Source organism: Perca fluviatilis, chromosome 10 (assembly GCF_010015445.1).
Source record: "Perca fluviatilis chromosome 10, GENO_Pfluv_1.0, whole genome shotgun sequence".
NCBI lineage: Eukaryota > Metazoa > Chordata > Actinopteri > Perciformes > Percidae > Perca > Perca fluviatilis.
In genome coordinates, this window is record NC_053121.1 from 28,141,174 (window position 1) to 28,158,711 (window position 17,538).

The 17,538-nt window shown below is 36.6% G+C and overlaps 3 protein-coding genes across 3 annotated transcripts; 1 reads left to right on the forward strand and 2 right to left on the reverse strand.

Moving 5' to 3' along the window:
- Positions 1 to 1,207: 1,207 nt before the first annotated feature.
- Positions 1,208 to 4,689, forward strand: LOC120567298. Its single transcript, XM_039814235.1, has 6 exons — positions 1,208 to 1,279; positions 1,420 to 1,764; positions 1,860 to 2,195; positions 2,645 to 2,761; positions 3,948 to 4,012; positions 4,452 to 4,689. The coding sequence occupies exons 1-6, from the start codon at positions 1,237 to 1,239 to the stop codon at positions 4,599 to 4,601; spliced, it is 1,056 nt and encodes a 351-aa protein (XP_039670169.1). The 5' UTR covers positions 1,208 to 1,236; the 3' UTR covers positions 4,602 to 4,689.
- Positions 4,690 to 6,788: 2,099 nt separating this feature from the next.
- LOC120566373 lies at positions 6,789 to 9,579 on the reverse strand. Its single transcript, XM_039812763.1, has 6 exons — positions 9,482 to 9,579; positions 8,766 to 9,095; positions 8,308 to 8,667; positions 7,759 to 7,905; positions 7,604 to 7,647; positions 6,789 to 7,520 (listed from the first exon to the last, which is right to left on the reverse strand). The coding sequence occupies exons 1-6, from the start codon at positions 9,522 to 9,524 to the stop codon at positions 7,386 to 7,388; spliced, it is 1,059 nt and encodes a 352-aa protein (XP_039668697.1). The 5' UTR covers positions 9,525 to 9,579; the 3' UTR covers positions 6,789 to 7,385.
- Positions 9,580 to 15,449: 5,870 nt separating this feature from the next.
- Positions 15,450 to 17,334, reverse strand: LOC120567283. Its single transcript, XM_039814207.1, has 6 exons — positions 17,285 to 17,334; positions 16,855 to 17,181; positions 16,278 to 16,634; positions 15,990 to 16,127; positions 15,776 to 15,834; positions 15,450 to 15,694 (listed from the first exon to the last, which is right to left on the reverse strand). Exons 1-6 carry the CDS (start codon positions 17,322 to 17,324, stop codon positions 15,566 to 15,568), a joined length of 1,050 nt encoding a protein of 349 aa, XP_039670141.1. The 5' UTR covers positions 17,325 to 17,334; the 3' UTR covers positions 15,450 to 15,565.
- Positions 17,335 to 17,538: the final 204 nt, after the last annotated feature.

The window sequence follows — 17,538 nt, forward strand, 5'->3', positions numbered from 1 at the left end:
ATGCAGTGTGGTTAAGTATGGCTAAGATCAAGGTCTTCATTAATCGTAGGTCCGAGATGTGATGATCTCTCTGTCATGAAAGTCAGGCGCGCTACACACTCATCATGATTGATTCAATTTAGAAGCTTATTTCCATTCTGTTCTTCCACGGACAAAAAAATGATACTCCAAAAACCATAACACCAGTCGACACAAAACATACAGTACATACAACGATGGAGTCGAACAGCCTACATGATCCGAGCGCCCCTCATAATTAAAATCAGGCTACAAGAAAACCGTCTTTTCTGCCAAACCAACCTCACTTTTTTCCTTTGTAAAGGTACATGCATATGACACACTGCTGTTAGAAATGTGCTCCAGAAAACAAAATGGTTGCATTTTGTAACCATTTCTTGAGATAGTGCGAGTATTTTTACAACTACTCGTGCATGTGCAAGCGCAATTTGATGACTTTTAATTTTTTTATTTCATGTTGAAAAAGGAGGAGAGAGCAGGTCTGCTAGAGTTGGCCAATGTGTGTGAGAGGGAGGCGGTCCGTGAGTGATTAGTCAACTGCATAACGTGTATTTGCAGCCAAAGATCATTAATTTAGTTTGCTAAAGACCATACATTGGCGAGGGAAATGCTATGTAGTAATAACCGATAAGGAGTGCTCTTAGGCTAAGGCTAGCCTTACATTAGCCTACCTCTCTTCATCCCACTTTGCCTACGGTCTCAACCCGGCTTGTTGTATTCGGCTTGTTGTATTCGGCTTGTTGTATTCGGTCTGGTCACAAAATCGACGGCATTGTTACTCAGTGTTGTCTCAGTCTCAAACAAAAAGGACAGGATTTTATTTCAACGCCACAATTGTGAGATATCACTTAATTGCCCTTGCGTTCACTGATGTGTTTGCATTTTTTCATCAATGCTAATGTCTCACTTGGGTGAGAGAGGTAGAGATGTGACAGCAGAGAGCAGAGATGGCTTCTATGAATATACTCCCCTTACTATGGAAGTTTAGTCACCTTAGATATGATTGCTATTTCAGTGTTAACAAAAAAAAACAGTGCTCCTAGTAAAAAGTTAGTCTGGAGCAGCGATCGTGGATTTGCTAAATTTAGGAGGAAGTGCATTTACTGTGTTTCAGCCAATCAGGGCATTTTCCACTTTGTACACTTTGATGATCTTGTGACCAAACCTTCATTTAGGTAAGAAGGCATCAGTTGTGCAAGAGAAGGGTGTTTAACCACAATGATCGGAAGACTGGCTGCTTTGACTTTCCTAAGTTCAGTGTGTAAGTGCAACTTTAAACAATATGATTGTTTATTGAACTGTGCTAAAGTGTCTATAGATAGTGATCTGTCTGAAGGTTGATACTTTGCAATGGTCATTATTTTTGTCTATAATTTGTTATTGTTCGTCTATTTTCTTCAGACCTGATTCAAACTGCAGAGGTTCGTCACCAGATTCCTTTGACTGTGGTTAAGGTTGGTGGGAATGTTACTTTGCAGTGTCCACTTTCTGAAATGGAAGGCAAATTCTTCTACTGGTATAAGCAGCCTCTTGGCTATATGCCCCAAACAGTTGCTACAGGAACATATACTCGACAAAAACTCATAGGACAATTTAACAATTCACGTTTCAAACTAACAGAGGGGAATGCTCAGTATTTTCTTAACATCAGAAATGTCAGCAAAGAGGACGAAGCAACATACTTCTGTCAAAACGGAACAGCGTATTCATCGAGTTTTGCTACTGGCATCTTCTTGGCTGTGAATGGTAAAATTTGTTATTTCCATGTCATCACTACGTTTTTATGTCAAACAAATAATATCACTAATTCCTTTTGATGACTTGTTTACTGAATCATGCAGATCATAATCAGCAGAAATCTGTCTATGTGAAACAAAGTCCAGAGACTGAGTCGGTCCAGCTGGGCGACTCAGTGACTCTCCAGTGTTCCCTTCTCTCCAAGACAAAAGGAAACACAGATCAGTGTCCAGGTGAACACAGTGTGTACTGGTTCAGATCTGGATCAGGAGAATCTTACCCAGGCATCATCTACACTCACAGTGATGAAGGAGAGGAAAGAAGTTGTGTCTACAGTCTGTCCAAAACTATACAGAACTCCTCTGATACTGGGACTTACTACTGTGCTGTGGTCACGTGTGGAGAGATCCTGTTTGGGGAAGGAACTAAAGTGGAGACAAGTATGTTTTTAAAGTCTTTAATGTTGAATTGGGAAATCTTTAATATAGCTTAACTTTAAAAGCTGGTCGGACTGTATTACAATTGTTTTTATAAAGAACATAAATTATTCATGATTGCTAAGTGTACTCTGCATATATTTATGGAAACACATTTTAAATCCCTTTCAAATTCCATATTTAAACAGATACAAATCTCTGACAAGATAAATATTAGTAAAAGAAGAAATATGTTCTTTTTGTCCCTTTCTTGTATTATTTTGAAAATGAGGGGCAAGGAAAGAGTATTAGGTGGTTTATTGAAAACTCCTTACTACTTCTAAAAGAGGGTGGCTACATTAGAATTGTTTTGAGTTACTTTAATAATTTTTACTCTATTGCTCCGGGAAGTCATTAAAATAAAAAAACATAAATAAGGTGTTAAATGTCTCTTGACCTTTCTCTAATTGCAGGATCAGAACTGGACCCAGTTGTCCTTGTTCTTGGAGTCCTGTTGGCCTGTTGTGCAAATGTGATAGTTGTCCTTATTTTCTACGTAAATCGAAAGAGAGTTTGTAAACATTGCAAAGGTAAGTTCCTCAAATGTACAAGGGTTTCGGCATTGATTTATGCTTGGGTTCCAACTTTAGAATATTTTGTTTTATTTGTCATTTCAGTAACTGTTTTGGAGACTCAATAATAAAAGGCATGACATCACATTGTGCCTAAACACTAGCCTAGAAAACGTCCCTTATGTGTCTTCTACAGTTGCATTTGTTTAAATTAACTATTTAATTATTCAGTTCTCCTCTATCGTATTTTTTTTGTGTCCCAGTCAAACAATTATAGGTAGTAATTTTTCAGTTTTAGCCCAAAGGATATAAATTGTGAGCATCTGATTAAATGGTTGCCATTTTGAGTTTTGCGTTATTCCTTCTTTGGGGTAACGTACATGTATTACTTTACATAACCATCTGTCAAAAGTGGAAATGCAACTTAAATATATTACTAAGGAAAACTGTCAGCACCACAGGCTAATATTTGCTAAAAATAACTGCCCTGTATGCAGATTTATTGTATGTGAAAGATGTCTTGGCAACAACTGAAGAATCTGCCCCTTTTCACTCTTTAAATAAATCGTATGATCTCCATATACTGTACATTTTGCATGTAAATCCATATTCTGCAAACTACTTACCACAGTTATGGTAAGTGTGGAAGAAAAAGGATGCATTATTTTCTAAAATAAATTCAAACCGCCAAGTCCTACAATAGGGAAAAAGTCGAAGGGTAAATTTTAAAATGAGTACTCTAAAATTCAGCTTACATTTGTCCCGTCAAGTCTGTTTTCATTTGACAAATTTTGTGATAAAAAAATAAAAACAAACATGTGTGGTCCCAATGAAAGAAGACTGTTACACTGATTACATTACATCAAATGATACATTATCACATTCTAGCAGTAGTTTTGTCACGCTGAGGCATAAATAAAAGCTCAAATCAACTCAGATATAATAACAGTTCAACACCATACAATATAACATCATATAAAACGGTATATGTGGATCCCAATCTACATTTTCCAACATACAGCACTTTACAACTGAATGCCTTAGCTATTCGGCTGCCAGCATTAAAAAAGTGTAGTTGCATGAGATGCACAGGAGGGAATGTGTAACTGTAAAGAAAATAACTGAAAATGTAAAAAAAAGTTGCATTGATAGGACAGCAGTTTCCAGTGTACACATTTTCTCAAGGCTTTGCTTTTATCATCAGGAGCAAAGAGTGCTGTATGTAATCCTGGGCATGACAAGTCGACAGTGGATCAGTCAACTTACTTGGTAAGTGTTTATAACCTTGATACTAAGCAACAAATTCAGAGGCAAAAAGCATCCTAGTTTTCAACTGTGCAACATTATTCTGACTCTCGACTCTGCAGGCTTCTCTGTCTAGCATCATTTCACATAATGAACAGATTTATTAAAAATGGAATGGTTTCTTTAGCCAATGTATTAGGTTGTCAATAAAACCTACATAGTAGAATGATGTAGTATGTATTAGTATTTTTAATACATAACCATTTACTTCCACCTTTGCTACATCATGTTTGGCAGTAATGAAAACAAGAGTAATGTTGGTACTCAATAGCACAATAATCTGATGCTGTACCACAGCCTGGTGATATACTGTACATTCTAGACTTGATTGTGAATAATTGTTCTTTATTTTACAGTCCTAATTTTAAAATGTGTGTTATTAAAAGACAGTTATTATCTGCAGGATGATGATGGAGAGGCAGTGAACTATGCAGCACTAAATTTCTCCACAAGAAAAGTGAAAAAAGTGAAGAATAAGAGAGAGTCGCCACCAGAATGTGTGTACTCTGCCGTGAGAGCAGACTTCCACACACAGCACCACCCGTCTCGGTAGGCAGAGCAGGGTCTGCATGTGAAACAAACCCCAAGTCTTTTCATAGAGCTTCAGCTTAGCTCTGATTTTAATGTTTTTAATAAATGCCATGCCGTTAATTATTTCTTAATATTTTGGTTTTAACCCTTGTGTTGTCTGTTGAAAATGAACTTATTTTTTGCGCTTTTGTTCTGCAACATTTTTGGTACTTTTTCCGAAGTTTGCGAAGGTTTTTGTCACGTTTTTAACACCTTTTTTTAATTCATGATCAATAAACCTAATTTATATAACATTATACCTAATTTGAGTTTTAAAAAAAAGCAGAAATCATGAGTTATTTTGACTAATAGTTAAGATCAGAGGATGTTGAATGAATCACAGACTGGTTCATGTCAAAGTTTAGTCAAGACACTGGTATGAAACCATTTTAAACATTTCTTTCAAATGCTTTAAAATGGAATTAAACACCCAAAGTTCAGTGAAAGTGATCATTCATGTTACCTGTGAAGCACATCTAAGCATCCATGTTATTTTGGGGCAATCTGGTTGAAAGAAACCCATATTTCTGATATAAGAAAACTTTTAAGGACAACACAAGGGTTAAAAAAGCCCTTCCTATAAGTCAAGTTCATCTTGTGACAAATGTCAGTATGCAAGAACGCGAATGGTTGCACAAGTGACTGACAAAGTGGGTGACTGAGAAAAGCTTAAGTTGAAATGAATAAACTATTTGCACATCAATGCCTCAGGACAGAATATGTGAGTTGGCCATAACAATTGAAAAATGGTTATGATTATTAGATCCAAGCTGGACTACACTCATCTAATTCCTGAGTTTGCTGTTAATAAAGTGACTTCCATGCTACTCATTTTACGCATTGCACTTCAAACTGCATCCAATTAGATGTTGGCATACTTGACCAGACATGAACCAGAGTAGCTATTTGTCTTGCAGTTAGGCTCACGTGTGTGCATGTCTATGATCAGGGCCCTGCACATACACTGCAACAATTGTTTTCTAACTGAAGTCACTCTGCATAGAAAAGGATATGAAGTGGCTGCAAATCATTCTGAAAGTGTCCCCTTATTAAATGGCACCAGATCGCTTTTGTGGCAAAGCAGAAAGTGTATTTTTTGTCAGTGGTCAAAGTTGAGGCTGGGTTTTCCCACGAGATCAACAAACACTGTTGAGTCATCATTATAATTGTGAGCAGATATTATACAGAAAAATTAGTTCATAGAGGGAGCTAAATGAATCAATACAATATAAGAGGAAAGCAGATCAGCCCAGGCTGCTTTTCTTTCAGTCATAAATGCTAAAAACAGCCACAGGCCTCGAGACGCAATGACTCAGAAGCAGAAAAGAAAACCTCTTATGACTAATACAAACTAGTCAGTTGCTTTGTTAAATGTGCTGTAGGGAATAGTACCACTGAAGTACAGCACAATGCTGTGTAAAATATATTTTATAAGTAAGCGAAATCTGTTTGTTTTGTTGACAAAAATGGCTGTTTATATTATCTTTTCAGATGGACTCCGTTATTAAAAATATATATTTTACATCAAAGGACCCAACACATAATTTAGGTGTAGGCATTGTGTTGTCTCCTGTTTTAACTATTTTTTAGCTCTACACTGCATTTCAACAACTGACAGCTTCTGTCTTCATCCTTTGGGGGTTAAGGCATTTGTGTGTGAACAGTATTATCTGCATATAAAATTATTATTGTATGAAAATCTGGTTATATGTTGCACTAATGCATTTTAATGGAATAAGGGGAATAAATACATTTTCTGGTAATGTATTAGTTTCATGAAAACAGGAATCTTTCCAAATCTTCTACTTTTTTTCCCAACAAAAATGACAGCAATGCAGATTTTCTCCTTAAAAACAAAGCAAGTCCTTTTAGTGCCCCCTACAGGCTCTTCTGCCTTTTTACATCCAACAATTAGTATGAATTGAATTTGTGATTTTTTTTCCCCCCTGGATATCACTACTGTCAGAATAGTATTTTATTTACCAGTATAAATGGTTAGGAAAAAATATTGAATGATCATAGTTGAATATGGCTCTTACATATCGTGGTGTATTGTGGTCATACAGGCATGGATCAAGTGTGTTTTATGCACCAACGTGGTTTGCTAAAATTATGATTCATGTTTATAACAATTACCCAAAATTTGAAATGGTCAAACAACAGGAGAAAATGACACTTTATCCACCTTTAATGTACCTACACAGACAAAATATAAAAGCTTCCTGCATTGTGGTCTCTAGCTGCATAATGACATCACAGGCCAAACTTTTTGGTTCTTTCATTATGACTGCAGCAGCATATCCTGTCATACAGTTCATTAACCAGCACCATAACTCTGCCTTCCACTCTTAATGATGAAAACAATAGAACTTTCCAGTTGTGACTTAAATCACAGTCACATTACACGTTACATTAGATCCACATCATATTCAGAATTACTTACAAAGTTTGGTAGAACTTAGATCTTTTTAGAAATATTTACGTTAAATTAATGTTTTCAGAGGAAACCTAGTTGAAAAATACAGAAAGTGTGATTGCAGTATAAATGGATGCAATGCACTGTTTTACAGCATTTATAGTCGTTACATAAATGGAACAAAATGCATTGTTTTAATTCAATTGACTACTTTTGCACGTAAGCATAAGAACTAAACATTAAGTCAAGAAATCCATCATATGCACAGTATTACCTAACATCCACATATAATAAAAGACCTTAGCTTTAACAGAAAAACATCAACAGCCACAAACAGTCCACTAATCCATGCTAATCCAACCCAAAAGCCTTGACTGCGGTGTAGATCCTCTCTCTCTCTGCTGCTTTTGCATCCCTCGTTCCACCACTGCCAGTTTTCATCACAGTAAAAACGACAGCAGAATAAATCCATGCGTCTTCATCTCTCTGAGGAAATGTATCGCAAATTGTGTTAGATGACAAATACCAATCAATGTAAATCATAACTTTCTTTGATAAATTGATTTTACCCTTAAATTTCTTTTTGCAACATTTTCTTGCAGGGAAACAGAAGCTACAAAATCAATAGATAAAAAAAAAGAGTGCATTAGTTTAGAATCTGTTTTGTCACAACACTAATGATATTAGCATTACCTATGTGTGATACAGTGAGGTAACATATTACCTTTATTATTGCAATAACCACACTTTTGCGTGTGATTTGCGTAAATAAGGACGGCTATAACGATCACACTTATAGACAAGACGGCACACAGCAGAAGTAGAAATGTATTGTCTGTCTGTATAATACCAAAAGACCACGCTCCTGTTCCTGAAACATGAAAAAGAAACACAAATGACATTTAGTAAAAGTAGATAAAAAATGTATTTACACAAAAGAGGATTTTACATTCCACAAATATTTGCTTACACTTGATCTGTACGGATTTCATTTGACTTCTAATCAAGACTAATCAACACTTAAAGATGCAGACGTCCTTATCAAACTATTAAGCCACACAGACTTGCCAGTGGGTTATTGTATGATGTACAGCAAAACACTGTTCAAACCCACAGAACCTTTTTCCTTTCCTTCCTATTATTAGTGTAGGAAAGAGGTCTTGGGTTGAAACAAGTCAATACAGAATATACAGTCATGCTATCAAAGATGATTTTTTTCAACTTTAAAAGAACTTAAGGTGGCAATAAAAGGGAGAAAATGGGTTACAGTTACCTTCAATGTCCAGTTTTGTTCCATCTCCAAATAATATCTCTCCACATGTGGCTACAGCACAGTAGTAAGTCCAGGCATCAGAGGAGCTGACGTTCTTGGAGAAGCGATAAACACAACTCTTCTGAGTGTCAGATATCTTGTCACATCCATCATGTCCATTTTCATCAGTGTAGATGATGTGTGGATGAGATTTATGTGATCGAACTCCAAACCAGTGCACACTGTGTTCACCTGGACAGGACTTCTTCTCAGAGTCGGAGAGGACTGAACACTGGAGAGTGACAGAGTCTCCTGGATGAACTGGATCAGATACTGTCGGCTGCTGAACAACAGTATTGTTTGATGTCCTCTGAGTGTTTCCTACAAAATACAAATGAAAAATTGTAAAGGTTGTCTGCATCATGTAGGAAGCAGAGTTAGAACATCTAATCTAGTGACAATACACAGACATGAATTACCTTTTAAAAACAGATATGTGCCACTAAACTGATCCCTACTCCAGGAAGAGAATGCACAGTGAAACAATGCCTCATCTTCTTGGATTGTCTTCAAAATGGTCAGAGAGCTCTTGGTTGTAGTATGGTTTGCATTAAATCGTGAGGGAGGAAATCCTTGTTCAAAAATGGGATTTGCAGTGCCTTTCATCAGCGTAGCAATTAATGTAAGAGTATCACCAAAACTCTGTTTGTACCACTTGACTCGTGTATTGCTATACTCCGAATCAGGTAAAACACATGTGAAGGTTGCAGGTTTGCCAAGTTGAACTGTGATCACTGAGATCAGTGCATCTGGATTAAAAGACAATGGAGAGTATATCATTTGTATTGCATAATAATAATTAAAGAATTCAAGTTTTTGTTCTATAGCACGTTTCAAAACCTAGGTTACAAAGTTACAAAAGATAAAATAATAATAATAATCCATATGTATAATATGATATTACCAAATGAAGAAAGAACATGCTATATTACATGCATTTAAATACAGAAAATGTATTTATTAAACTCCAACTAGATACATAAAGTTGCTTTGAGTTTGTTTAATTCTGAAACAACTATTAAGAGAAAGGTGTTCATAATTTGCTAACAACTTAAAATTAAATATTTAAAAACAAACTTTTTCCGACAAAACACTCAAATAATAAATTATTTGGATATAGTTAAAGAGCACTTACATCCCTGATGGAGAAGAAGCAGTGTTATCCATAAAATGATCATCCTGATTGACTGTTGTCGCTTGAGCTTTGTTGGTTTTTCAGAAAGTGCACCACCACCTTATATTATCACATTTACAGTTTATGCAACCTCAATCTCTGCAAGGTTTTGTGGTCCGTTTGAATGGGAGAGAGCAATGCTCTTGATTCAATATTGCTGCCTTTTGTCCAGTCCAGGTCTACAGTGACTCACATTGTAAATGAAAGTTGAGCTGACAGGTAAATAATCCATATTGCATCATCAGCATTACACAAATAAGTAAACAAGACTGCGGCCATGCTAGCAGCTCTGTGAGGCAGTACTTAGGCTAAGGTCAGCATTTGAATAATGACAATGCTAACATGCTGATTTTAAGCAGGTTTAATGTTAACCATCTGGTCACCATCTTAGTTTGCTGTTTTAGCATGCTAGCATTTGCTAATTACCACTAAACACAACATACAGCTGAGGCTGAGGAATGCCATTAGTTTTGCAGATATTTGATCATAAACCAAAATATTGCACAAATGAAAATGTTGACCTGATGATGGTTCTAGATGAAACGTCAGGGAGATTACCAAAGCTATTAGGATTCAAGGATCTCAAGGATTCAACAATGAATGTCTATCAAATGTTGAACCATTCCACCAAGTCAGGGGATCACTAAAGTTGTTAGGATTCATCCTCTGGGGACGATGAATTTCTATTTCATATTTCACGGAAATCAATTTAATAGTTGTCAAGACAGCAAAATAAGAAAAAGATATGAAAATCTAGCTAATCAAGTTATTATGAGTAACCCTCAGGGAAACAAAATCTCAAGACAATCCATCAGATAGCCGTTGTGATATTTCAGTCTGGACAAGGTGTATTGTATCACAGTATGATGGAGGGAAGTAGCTGCTTTCAAATACAACGTTGCTTCATAACCCACTTTCAGTAAGGAAATGGCTGTATGTAGGAAGTAGGACCCAAGCAGAAGAACACAGCTCTGTTTTATGACATTTTTGTTTTCTGAGAATTGGTAAGAAAATCCCCACAGCCGAGAGTTGCCTTTCTAACACACAACCTGCATTAGACTTCTCTTAGAATTGGACTGACACTTTCCTTTTTCAATTTTCTTAGTTGTTTCGTCTGCACAAGAGATTTTTGACTGCATTCCAAGCAGCCTGTAAGCTGCACCACAAGGGACACAACATCATTAATTTGTTCAAGTGCTTAAAACAACTTTTTGTTACAGTAAATCCAGTGTCTCCCAAAGGTTAAGATTTTACTTGTGGTGGTGGGTGGCGCAGGATGTGATGGCTGGGTTCATAATAACAGTTCGTAATAAACTAGTCAAAGGTTTATAAGCTATTCATTGAAAACAATGACTACATAACATTAACAGATAATTTAGAAAGAAATAACTATTTACATATAACCAGTGGTGGGCCGTGTATTTTACACCTGGGCCTTCAGTACTATCCTACCAATAACCTCACCATGACACTATATTGTTGTGTGGAATAGTGATTTAACACAAGGCTCAACACCTAGAGTTTTAATGCATTATTGCAGAGACATGAATAGACAGTGACTGCAGCCATCACTTTCACGCAGTATATGGCAGGATGCTGCATCACATATAGTTCAAATGAATGTAATTACCAAAGAAACAAAAACAAACCCACAACAACCAGTCACATTTACTCATACAACAACCACAAACACACAAAAAAAACCCACAAATAACACAATTAGGAATCAACAGGCTTCCCCAAAAATTCCAGCCAAGCTGCTGGGGGTCAACACACATGCCTCACGCACACACAAGGGCACAGCGGCCACTGACACTGCTCAAACTTTTAACACTAGCAGCAACAATCTAAAGCAAGCAGTAATCGATTGAACTTACCAAATTTGATTGGATAAAAGTTCTAATTTTTGAGATGCACTGGAAGCAGCACAACAGAGGGAGAGAGTAGCAATGAAATGATGGTAAAAGATATGTGGGAACGGACTTTGTAAAATACATATGAAATTATTAAATAAATATATATTAGAAATTAATATATATAATTATAAAAAATATATACTTTTCTGATTCTGACAATATCTTGGCCAGCAGAGAAGGCCTTCCTGCATATAACAAATTGGACTAAAAGAGGATAAGGATACAGATCAAGTGTAGCCTTTGATGTGCTTGGTCAATTATATCTGGTTGGTTTGTCAAATGTTATGGTTCAGCAGATAAAATACCTGATTACCCAGAGCCCAAATGTTATATAAAAACTTAACCTTAAAACCTTATATACATTTCAACACTGTCTCAACTTCCGTTAAATCATATAACATGAAGAGAAGTTAATTCTTGTTCATTTTGTTTGTTAGATCATTGTTCGTTTTTGAATTGTTTTGGGGATCCTAAACATACTGTTTTGTACTGCACATGTCCCGTGTTGTACTCATTAAGATCTCATCTGACAGTCCCTCCAGAAAAACGCGATTATGCGATCGCATAATTCAATGCATAATCAGCCAAAGTCCGCATATTAATGCGGGGGCTGCATTTTTTCAAATATGCCGCACTTTCGCCGCATAAATTGCTGATTTCCGCGCAAAATATGCGGTGCTTGCATGATTTCATTATCCCCGCATTTTCGTTGCAAAAAAGTCACGTATATCTTAGCAGAAAGTTGAAAAAATGTTGCATTTACTTCACACAAGAGCAGCCATTTTCCCCTGTTGCCATGGTAACATTATGAAGTGACGTAATTACGCGCCGTGAACATCATCGAAAAGCCTTTTATATATGTCAATGCGAAAAGCAGGTGTTGGAGGTTGAATTTGACATGTACTTTGAGTCTCTTAAGTTGGTATCCAATAAGAAAGCTATCTTAATATCTGATGTCTACTCAAATTTCTTTGTTTAAGTGCTCCTGCTGTCTATATTATTAACGATTTTTGAAAGTCTGTCTCTTTTGTATCTTTTATTTCCCTCTGTTTAGCCTAATTTATTTTTACTTTAATATTATATTATTTGTATATATTTTTGTATCTTATTTGTTTACTTATTGCAATGACTGAATATCTGTAAACTATTTTTGGAAATTAAGTTTAAAAAAAGCAGGGTGTTGGGGGAATCACTTTTTCTTCTCTTTTTCATCAAACCGCAATTTTTGCAAGTTCCCACATTTTTTGCAAGTTCCCGCAATTTCCATCGCATTAAATTGCATAAATATCCCGCATATTCCATCACATTTTTTAAGAAAACGTGCCGCATAATCAAGGATTTTTGCCCGCAACAATCACAAAAAAACTCCGCGTTTTTCTGGAAGGACTGATCTGAACAGATTTCTGTCATTCAAACAACTCTGAGTTGTAATTTAAAACTTTACAGCCAATTTAATAAAATGATGGGTTTGATTCGGGTTAGATTCAATAAGTAAGGGTTAATGCCCGACAAGGTGTCCATTGTCAGGTATTAATGGACGACGGCGAAGTCCATTAATACCTGACAATGGACACCTCGAAGGGCATTAACCCGCTTATACCATGGTCACTTGCCAAATAACACATTTTTAAAACATTAGTTCATATTTTAATTAGTTTTACAATCAAAATCTAAAGTTTATCCAAACAATAACTCCGTTTCCCTGGTTACGCCTGACGGTTTGACTAATACCTGGAACAATCATTCCCATCCATCAGGTTCTTCTGCAATGCAAATGTTGTTCTCTCCACCAGTAATTAGGAAGAACCTTAGATACGACTTGCCTCCCTTAGCAACCGGAGATATTTATATAGTCCGCTCAGCTGATAGAACCCTTCAGCTTAGGAGCGAAAGCTAACGCTATGCTAGCAAGATCCAAAGTCAATAACATTGTGTACAGTTGGCAATCAGTAAAAATAATTTGACAGCATGTTGAACAACAAGACAAGCTAGCTATCAGCCATCTCATTGTCCCCAAAACAAATATAACGACTTTTACGAAGAATTTGATCCGCGATGTGTAACGTTGTCTGTCGCTGTAGGGGGCAAGCAGCCTGAACAGCGCGAGCTGAGATATGTGAGATAACGTTATTCTCTACGAAACAAAGTCAGTTCAGAGGGCCAGTATAACTTACTTCTTGCAGCCTGTGTGTTTTAGCGCCATCATGTGGTGTTCAGAGGACGAGTTGGAAATAATAAATCCACATTTCCTTATTGATTTAATGTAGCGCATTCATTTAGAACAGTAAACAGTCAGTTTCACCGAACTCATTTAGTAGGTGTCCTCTATCACTTTTTAATGGACACCCTGCAGCCAATCAGAATCGAGTATTCACCCAGACCATGGTATAAATACAGTTAATGAATATGGGCATGGGGAACGAGATCTGAAGATTCGGTTAACAACGATTAGCGCCGTTTAGCAGTTAGCTCAGGTTAGCTCCAGTTAACTCCATCATAAAGATATGCGGTGGAGCAGACTGCCACGGAGAAGGTGAACAACCAGACTCTGGAAAACGATCTCAGGGGAGCTTTCACAGCGGTGTGGATGCAGCGTTTCTACGGTTTATTAGTACAGTTAATCCCACGGGAAGACCACCAGCAGTATGCTACTACTAACGATAGCCTCTGAGCCTAAAGTGAAGCCTTGACGCTTGGGGGGAGGGGCTAGAGGCCACTGGTTTGTGTGCACTGGAAAAAAAATACATTGTTGATTAAAAAGTAATTTGGATTTTATCTACATGGGCAGCTCACAATCTAGCTGGACGAGGCGCCCAAGTAGAACCTATTATTGGGAAACTCTGAAATCTTTTCTGACAAGCGCTGTCTTGTGGTTGTGCAAATCATGACAGGCAGAAGTAACATGTAGAAGTGACATCAGATGTAACAGTGACTTATTAGGATGGATCGTTGGCCATATAAAGTGATTTTTGACACAGAGAGCACACGTTTATTTTAACCATAATCTTGACATTAACAAAGTTATTGTTGCTAAAACTTAAACTTTAACCATAGAGGTGGCAGATGAGGAAATGCTCACTGGTCGGACTGATACACAACCTTTTCTGTTGTTGTTGTTGGATTTGTTGGGCATGTTATCCTGCCATTGGGGGATGTGGTGAAAAGCCAAACAGATTTGGTGTGAAAGCCCTTGTGGATTTTTTAGAAATTGTAGTGGCTTTTGCAGTGGTGGAAGTACTCAGATCGTACTGTACTTTAAGTAACAATACCACAGAGGAGAAATACTCATACAAAGCCCTACATACAAAACTATACTTAAGTAAAAGTACACAAGTATTAGCATTAAAATATACTTACACATACTCATTATGCAGAATGGCCTTTGTCAGAATGATACCCATTACATCATTGGGTTATAAATATTGATACATTTATGTGTAAGCATCACTTATGTTGCAGCTTGTAAAAGGTATAACTAATATTAATTTAATCTGCTGGGTAGCTACATCTATAATAATACATCATCATTGATTAGTTGGTTACATTTTGTGTTAGTAAACAGTATCTGCAAAGTAACTGAAACAGTTAACTAAAAGTAAACGTGAACAGCTTCAGTTACGCCAGATAATAAATGTAATGGAGTAAGAAGTACAGTATTTGACTCTAAAATGTAGTGGAGTAGAAATATAAAGTAACCTAAAATGGAAAAAGTCAAGTAAGGGATCAATTCTTTAATCCAGTCATTGTCAGTTATTTGTCCAAGAATGTTCTCATTTTGCCTTTTGTGACATACAAAGCTTAAAAATAAATTTTCCACATTAAAGGTTAAACTTTCTATGACATAAAGAAGAGACAGAACGCATAGGAAACACTTCTAATTTAACCTTGCAAAAAAGCCCATCAGTGTATCATATACAGTATATCCATATTGACTTAAAATATAAGATAAAAAAAATAAAACAAAAGTCAACAGACATAAAGATCTGGTTTAAACATATACATTAACTGGAATTTTTATGTCACTACAGAGAAAATATTTGCCATATAACAGGACATTTTATGCTGCTAAATATCTGCCACAGGCTGTACCATTCAAGCATTAGGACCTACGGTGTATATGTGGCTGTTCCTACCCCAAAACCCTGACATCAGTGTAGATGCTCTCTCCCTCGACTGTCATTGCATCTCTCCTGACACTCCTGCCAGCTTTCCCTCTGGTGAAGTTTGGCACAGAATAAACCAATGAGTCTTCATCTGTCTGTAAAAATACATGCAAAACATTATTAGATGGAAGCCGTCAACATGAACGTACCAACTAAACATCTTTAAAATTACTCACTTGCTGACTTTGTTGTTCACCAGTAGATGTTGCATTTGTTTGCAGGACCACAGCAGCAGCTGAAATATAACATGACAAACTTTGAAGAATAAGGATACACAGGATTTTATCATATTTTAATAATCAACGATGTATAGACCAAAGAGACGTTGCACTAATATTTGAGTAAAATCAACTAAATCAATGTGTGATAGAGTGAATTAAGTTTTATTACCATTACAACAATTGAACTTTTTTTTCTTGATGGTGTATACCAGTAAGGCCGCAAGAGTCAAACTTGTAGCCAAAGCAGTACACAACAGAGACAGAATTATATTGGCCCGCTGACAATCGCCAGATGACATGTTGGCTGCTGAAATGAGAAAAAGAGTTAAACTGTAAAAGTTAAGTATATCATTAATCTTTGTTTAACAAGAGTTAAACTGATAAATTTTTACTTGAAAATGATCTTTAAGGATTTAGCTTGACTTCTAATAGATTAAATATGCAAAATGGCGGTTACCTTCAATGTCCAGTTTTGTTCCATTTCCCAATAATATCTCCCCACATGTGGCCACAGCACAGTAATAAGTCCCGGCATCAGAGGAGCTGACGATTTTAGAGAAGTTGTAAACACATTTCTGTGGAGAGTAAGCCTCAGGACTCTTCTCACATTCATCACCACGGTTTTTGTGAGCGTATATTAAACTGGGATGAAAGTCACTTGATCCGGCTCTGAACCAGAACACACTGTGTTCACTCTGACATGTTTTGTTCTCTGAGTCCGAGAGGACTGAACACTGAAGAGTCACTGAGTCTCCTGGGCGGACTGGATCAGATGGAAAGTCTTGAATGACAGCAGTGATATCAGGTTCTGGTGCTGGGAAATGAGAAAAACAATGTAAATTTCCATGATATAATAACATTTTTTGGTAACTACTCAAGTAAATATTCAGTACTTATTCAAAGTTAGGGAATGAAACCAAATGATGCCACCAACCTTCAATATAAAAGAGTTTGTTACAGTAAGCTTCGGTGTTCATAACTTAAGTTGGAAATTAAATATTGGGTATGAACAAGGTAAATATGGCTCTATTTACCTTTCACTTTCAGAGATGTTTTATTCAGAAATGTTGTTTGTAGTTCAACCACTTGTTCACAGTAGTAAAATGCAGTATCACTCAGCTCTGTTTTGGTAATATGTAGAACAAATGTCCCAGGCTCTTGTTTTGCTGTAATGCGAGGAGTTTTATTAACGTAGGCATTATCAAATGTATAAGTGGCTCCTAACATTTCAGGAAAGTTTCCAGCAACAACTCTGATCCAAAATAAGTATCCTGACAATCCAGACGGGCGGCTACATGTTAGAGTCACATCTTCTCCAACACAAACAGTCTTTGTCACAAAACTTTTGTCGTCTGTGCATCCTGTAAAGCAAATTGAATATGATACATTTACCAAAGTTACCATAAGAAGGTGACAATAATTGAAACTTAACAAGGTTAAACTGAATTTTGTACACATACTTACGCCCCATTGTGAAGAAAGCTACACAAAATAGGATCAGCATTTTCAGGTTAATCCACTTGAGACTGCAGTTAATTCAGATCGTACCACAGGATGATTAATCTTAACCATAGGTCTTAACGCAAGTACCAAACGGGAAGTAACAGATTCAAAACAATCTGATTGGTCTGTCGTGTTGGTTTGCAGTGTCCCAAAGTTGAAACTATCTCAACCAAGTATTTCTAATCTGCAAACATGACAGCACCAGCAGAGTGGTT

Excerpts from the sequence above, each read along its gene's own strand:
- LOC120567298 (XM_039814235.1), top strand. The coding sequence starts at position 1,237 with ATGATCGGAAGACTGGCTGCTTTGACTTTCCTAAGTTCAGTGT. Across the intron at positions 1,280-1,419 it reads GACTTTCCTAAGTTCAGTGT|ACCTGATTCAAACTGCAGAG; the intron begins GTAAGTGCAACT and ends TATTTTCTTCAG. Across the intron at positions 2,762-3,947 it reads AGTTTGTAAACATTGCAAAG|GAGCAAAGAGTGCTGTATGT; the intron begins GTAAGTTCCTCA and ends TTTTATCATCAG.
- LOC120566373 (XM_039812763.1), bottom strand. The coding sequence starts at position 9,524 with ATGATCATTTTATGGATAACACTGCTTCTTCTCCATCAGGGAT. Across the intron at positions 8,668-8,765 it reads CACATATCTGTTTTTAAAAG|GAAACACTCAGAGGACATCA; the intron begins GTAATTCATGTC and ends TGTATTTTGTAG. Across the intron at positions 7,648-7,758 it reads TGGTTATTGCAATAATAAAG|CTTCTGTTTCCCTGCAAGAA; the intron begins GTAATATGTTAC and ends TTGATTTTGTAG.
- LOC120567283 (XM_039814207.1), bottom strand. The coding sequence starts at position 17,324 with ATGCTGATCCTATTTTGTGTAGCTTTCTTCACAATGGGGC. Across the intron at positions 17,182-17,284 it reads AGCTTTCTTCACAATGGGGC|GATGCACAGACGACAAAAGT; the intron begins GTAAGTATGTGT and ends TTTGCTTTACAG. Across the intron at positions 15,695-15,775 it reads GTGAACAACAAAGTCAGCAA|ACAGATGAAGACTCATTGGT; the intron begins GTGAGTAATTTT and ends GTATTTTTACAG.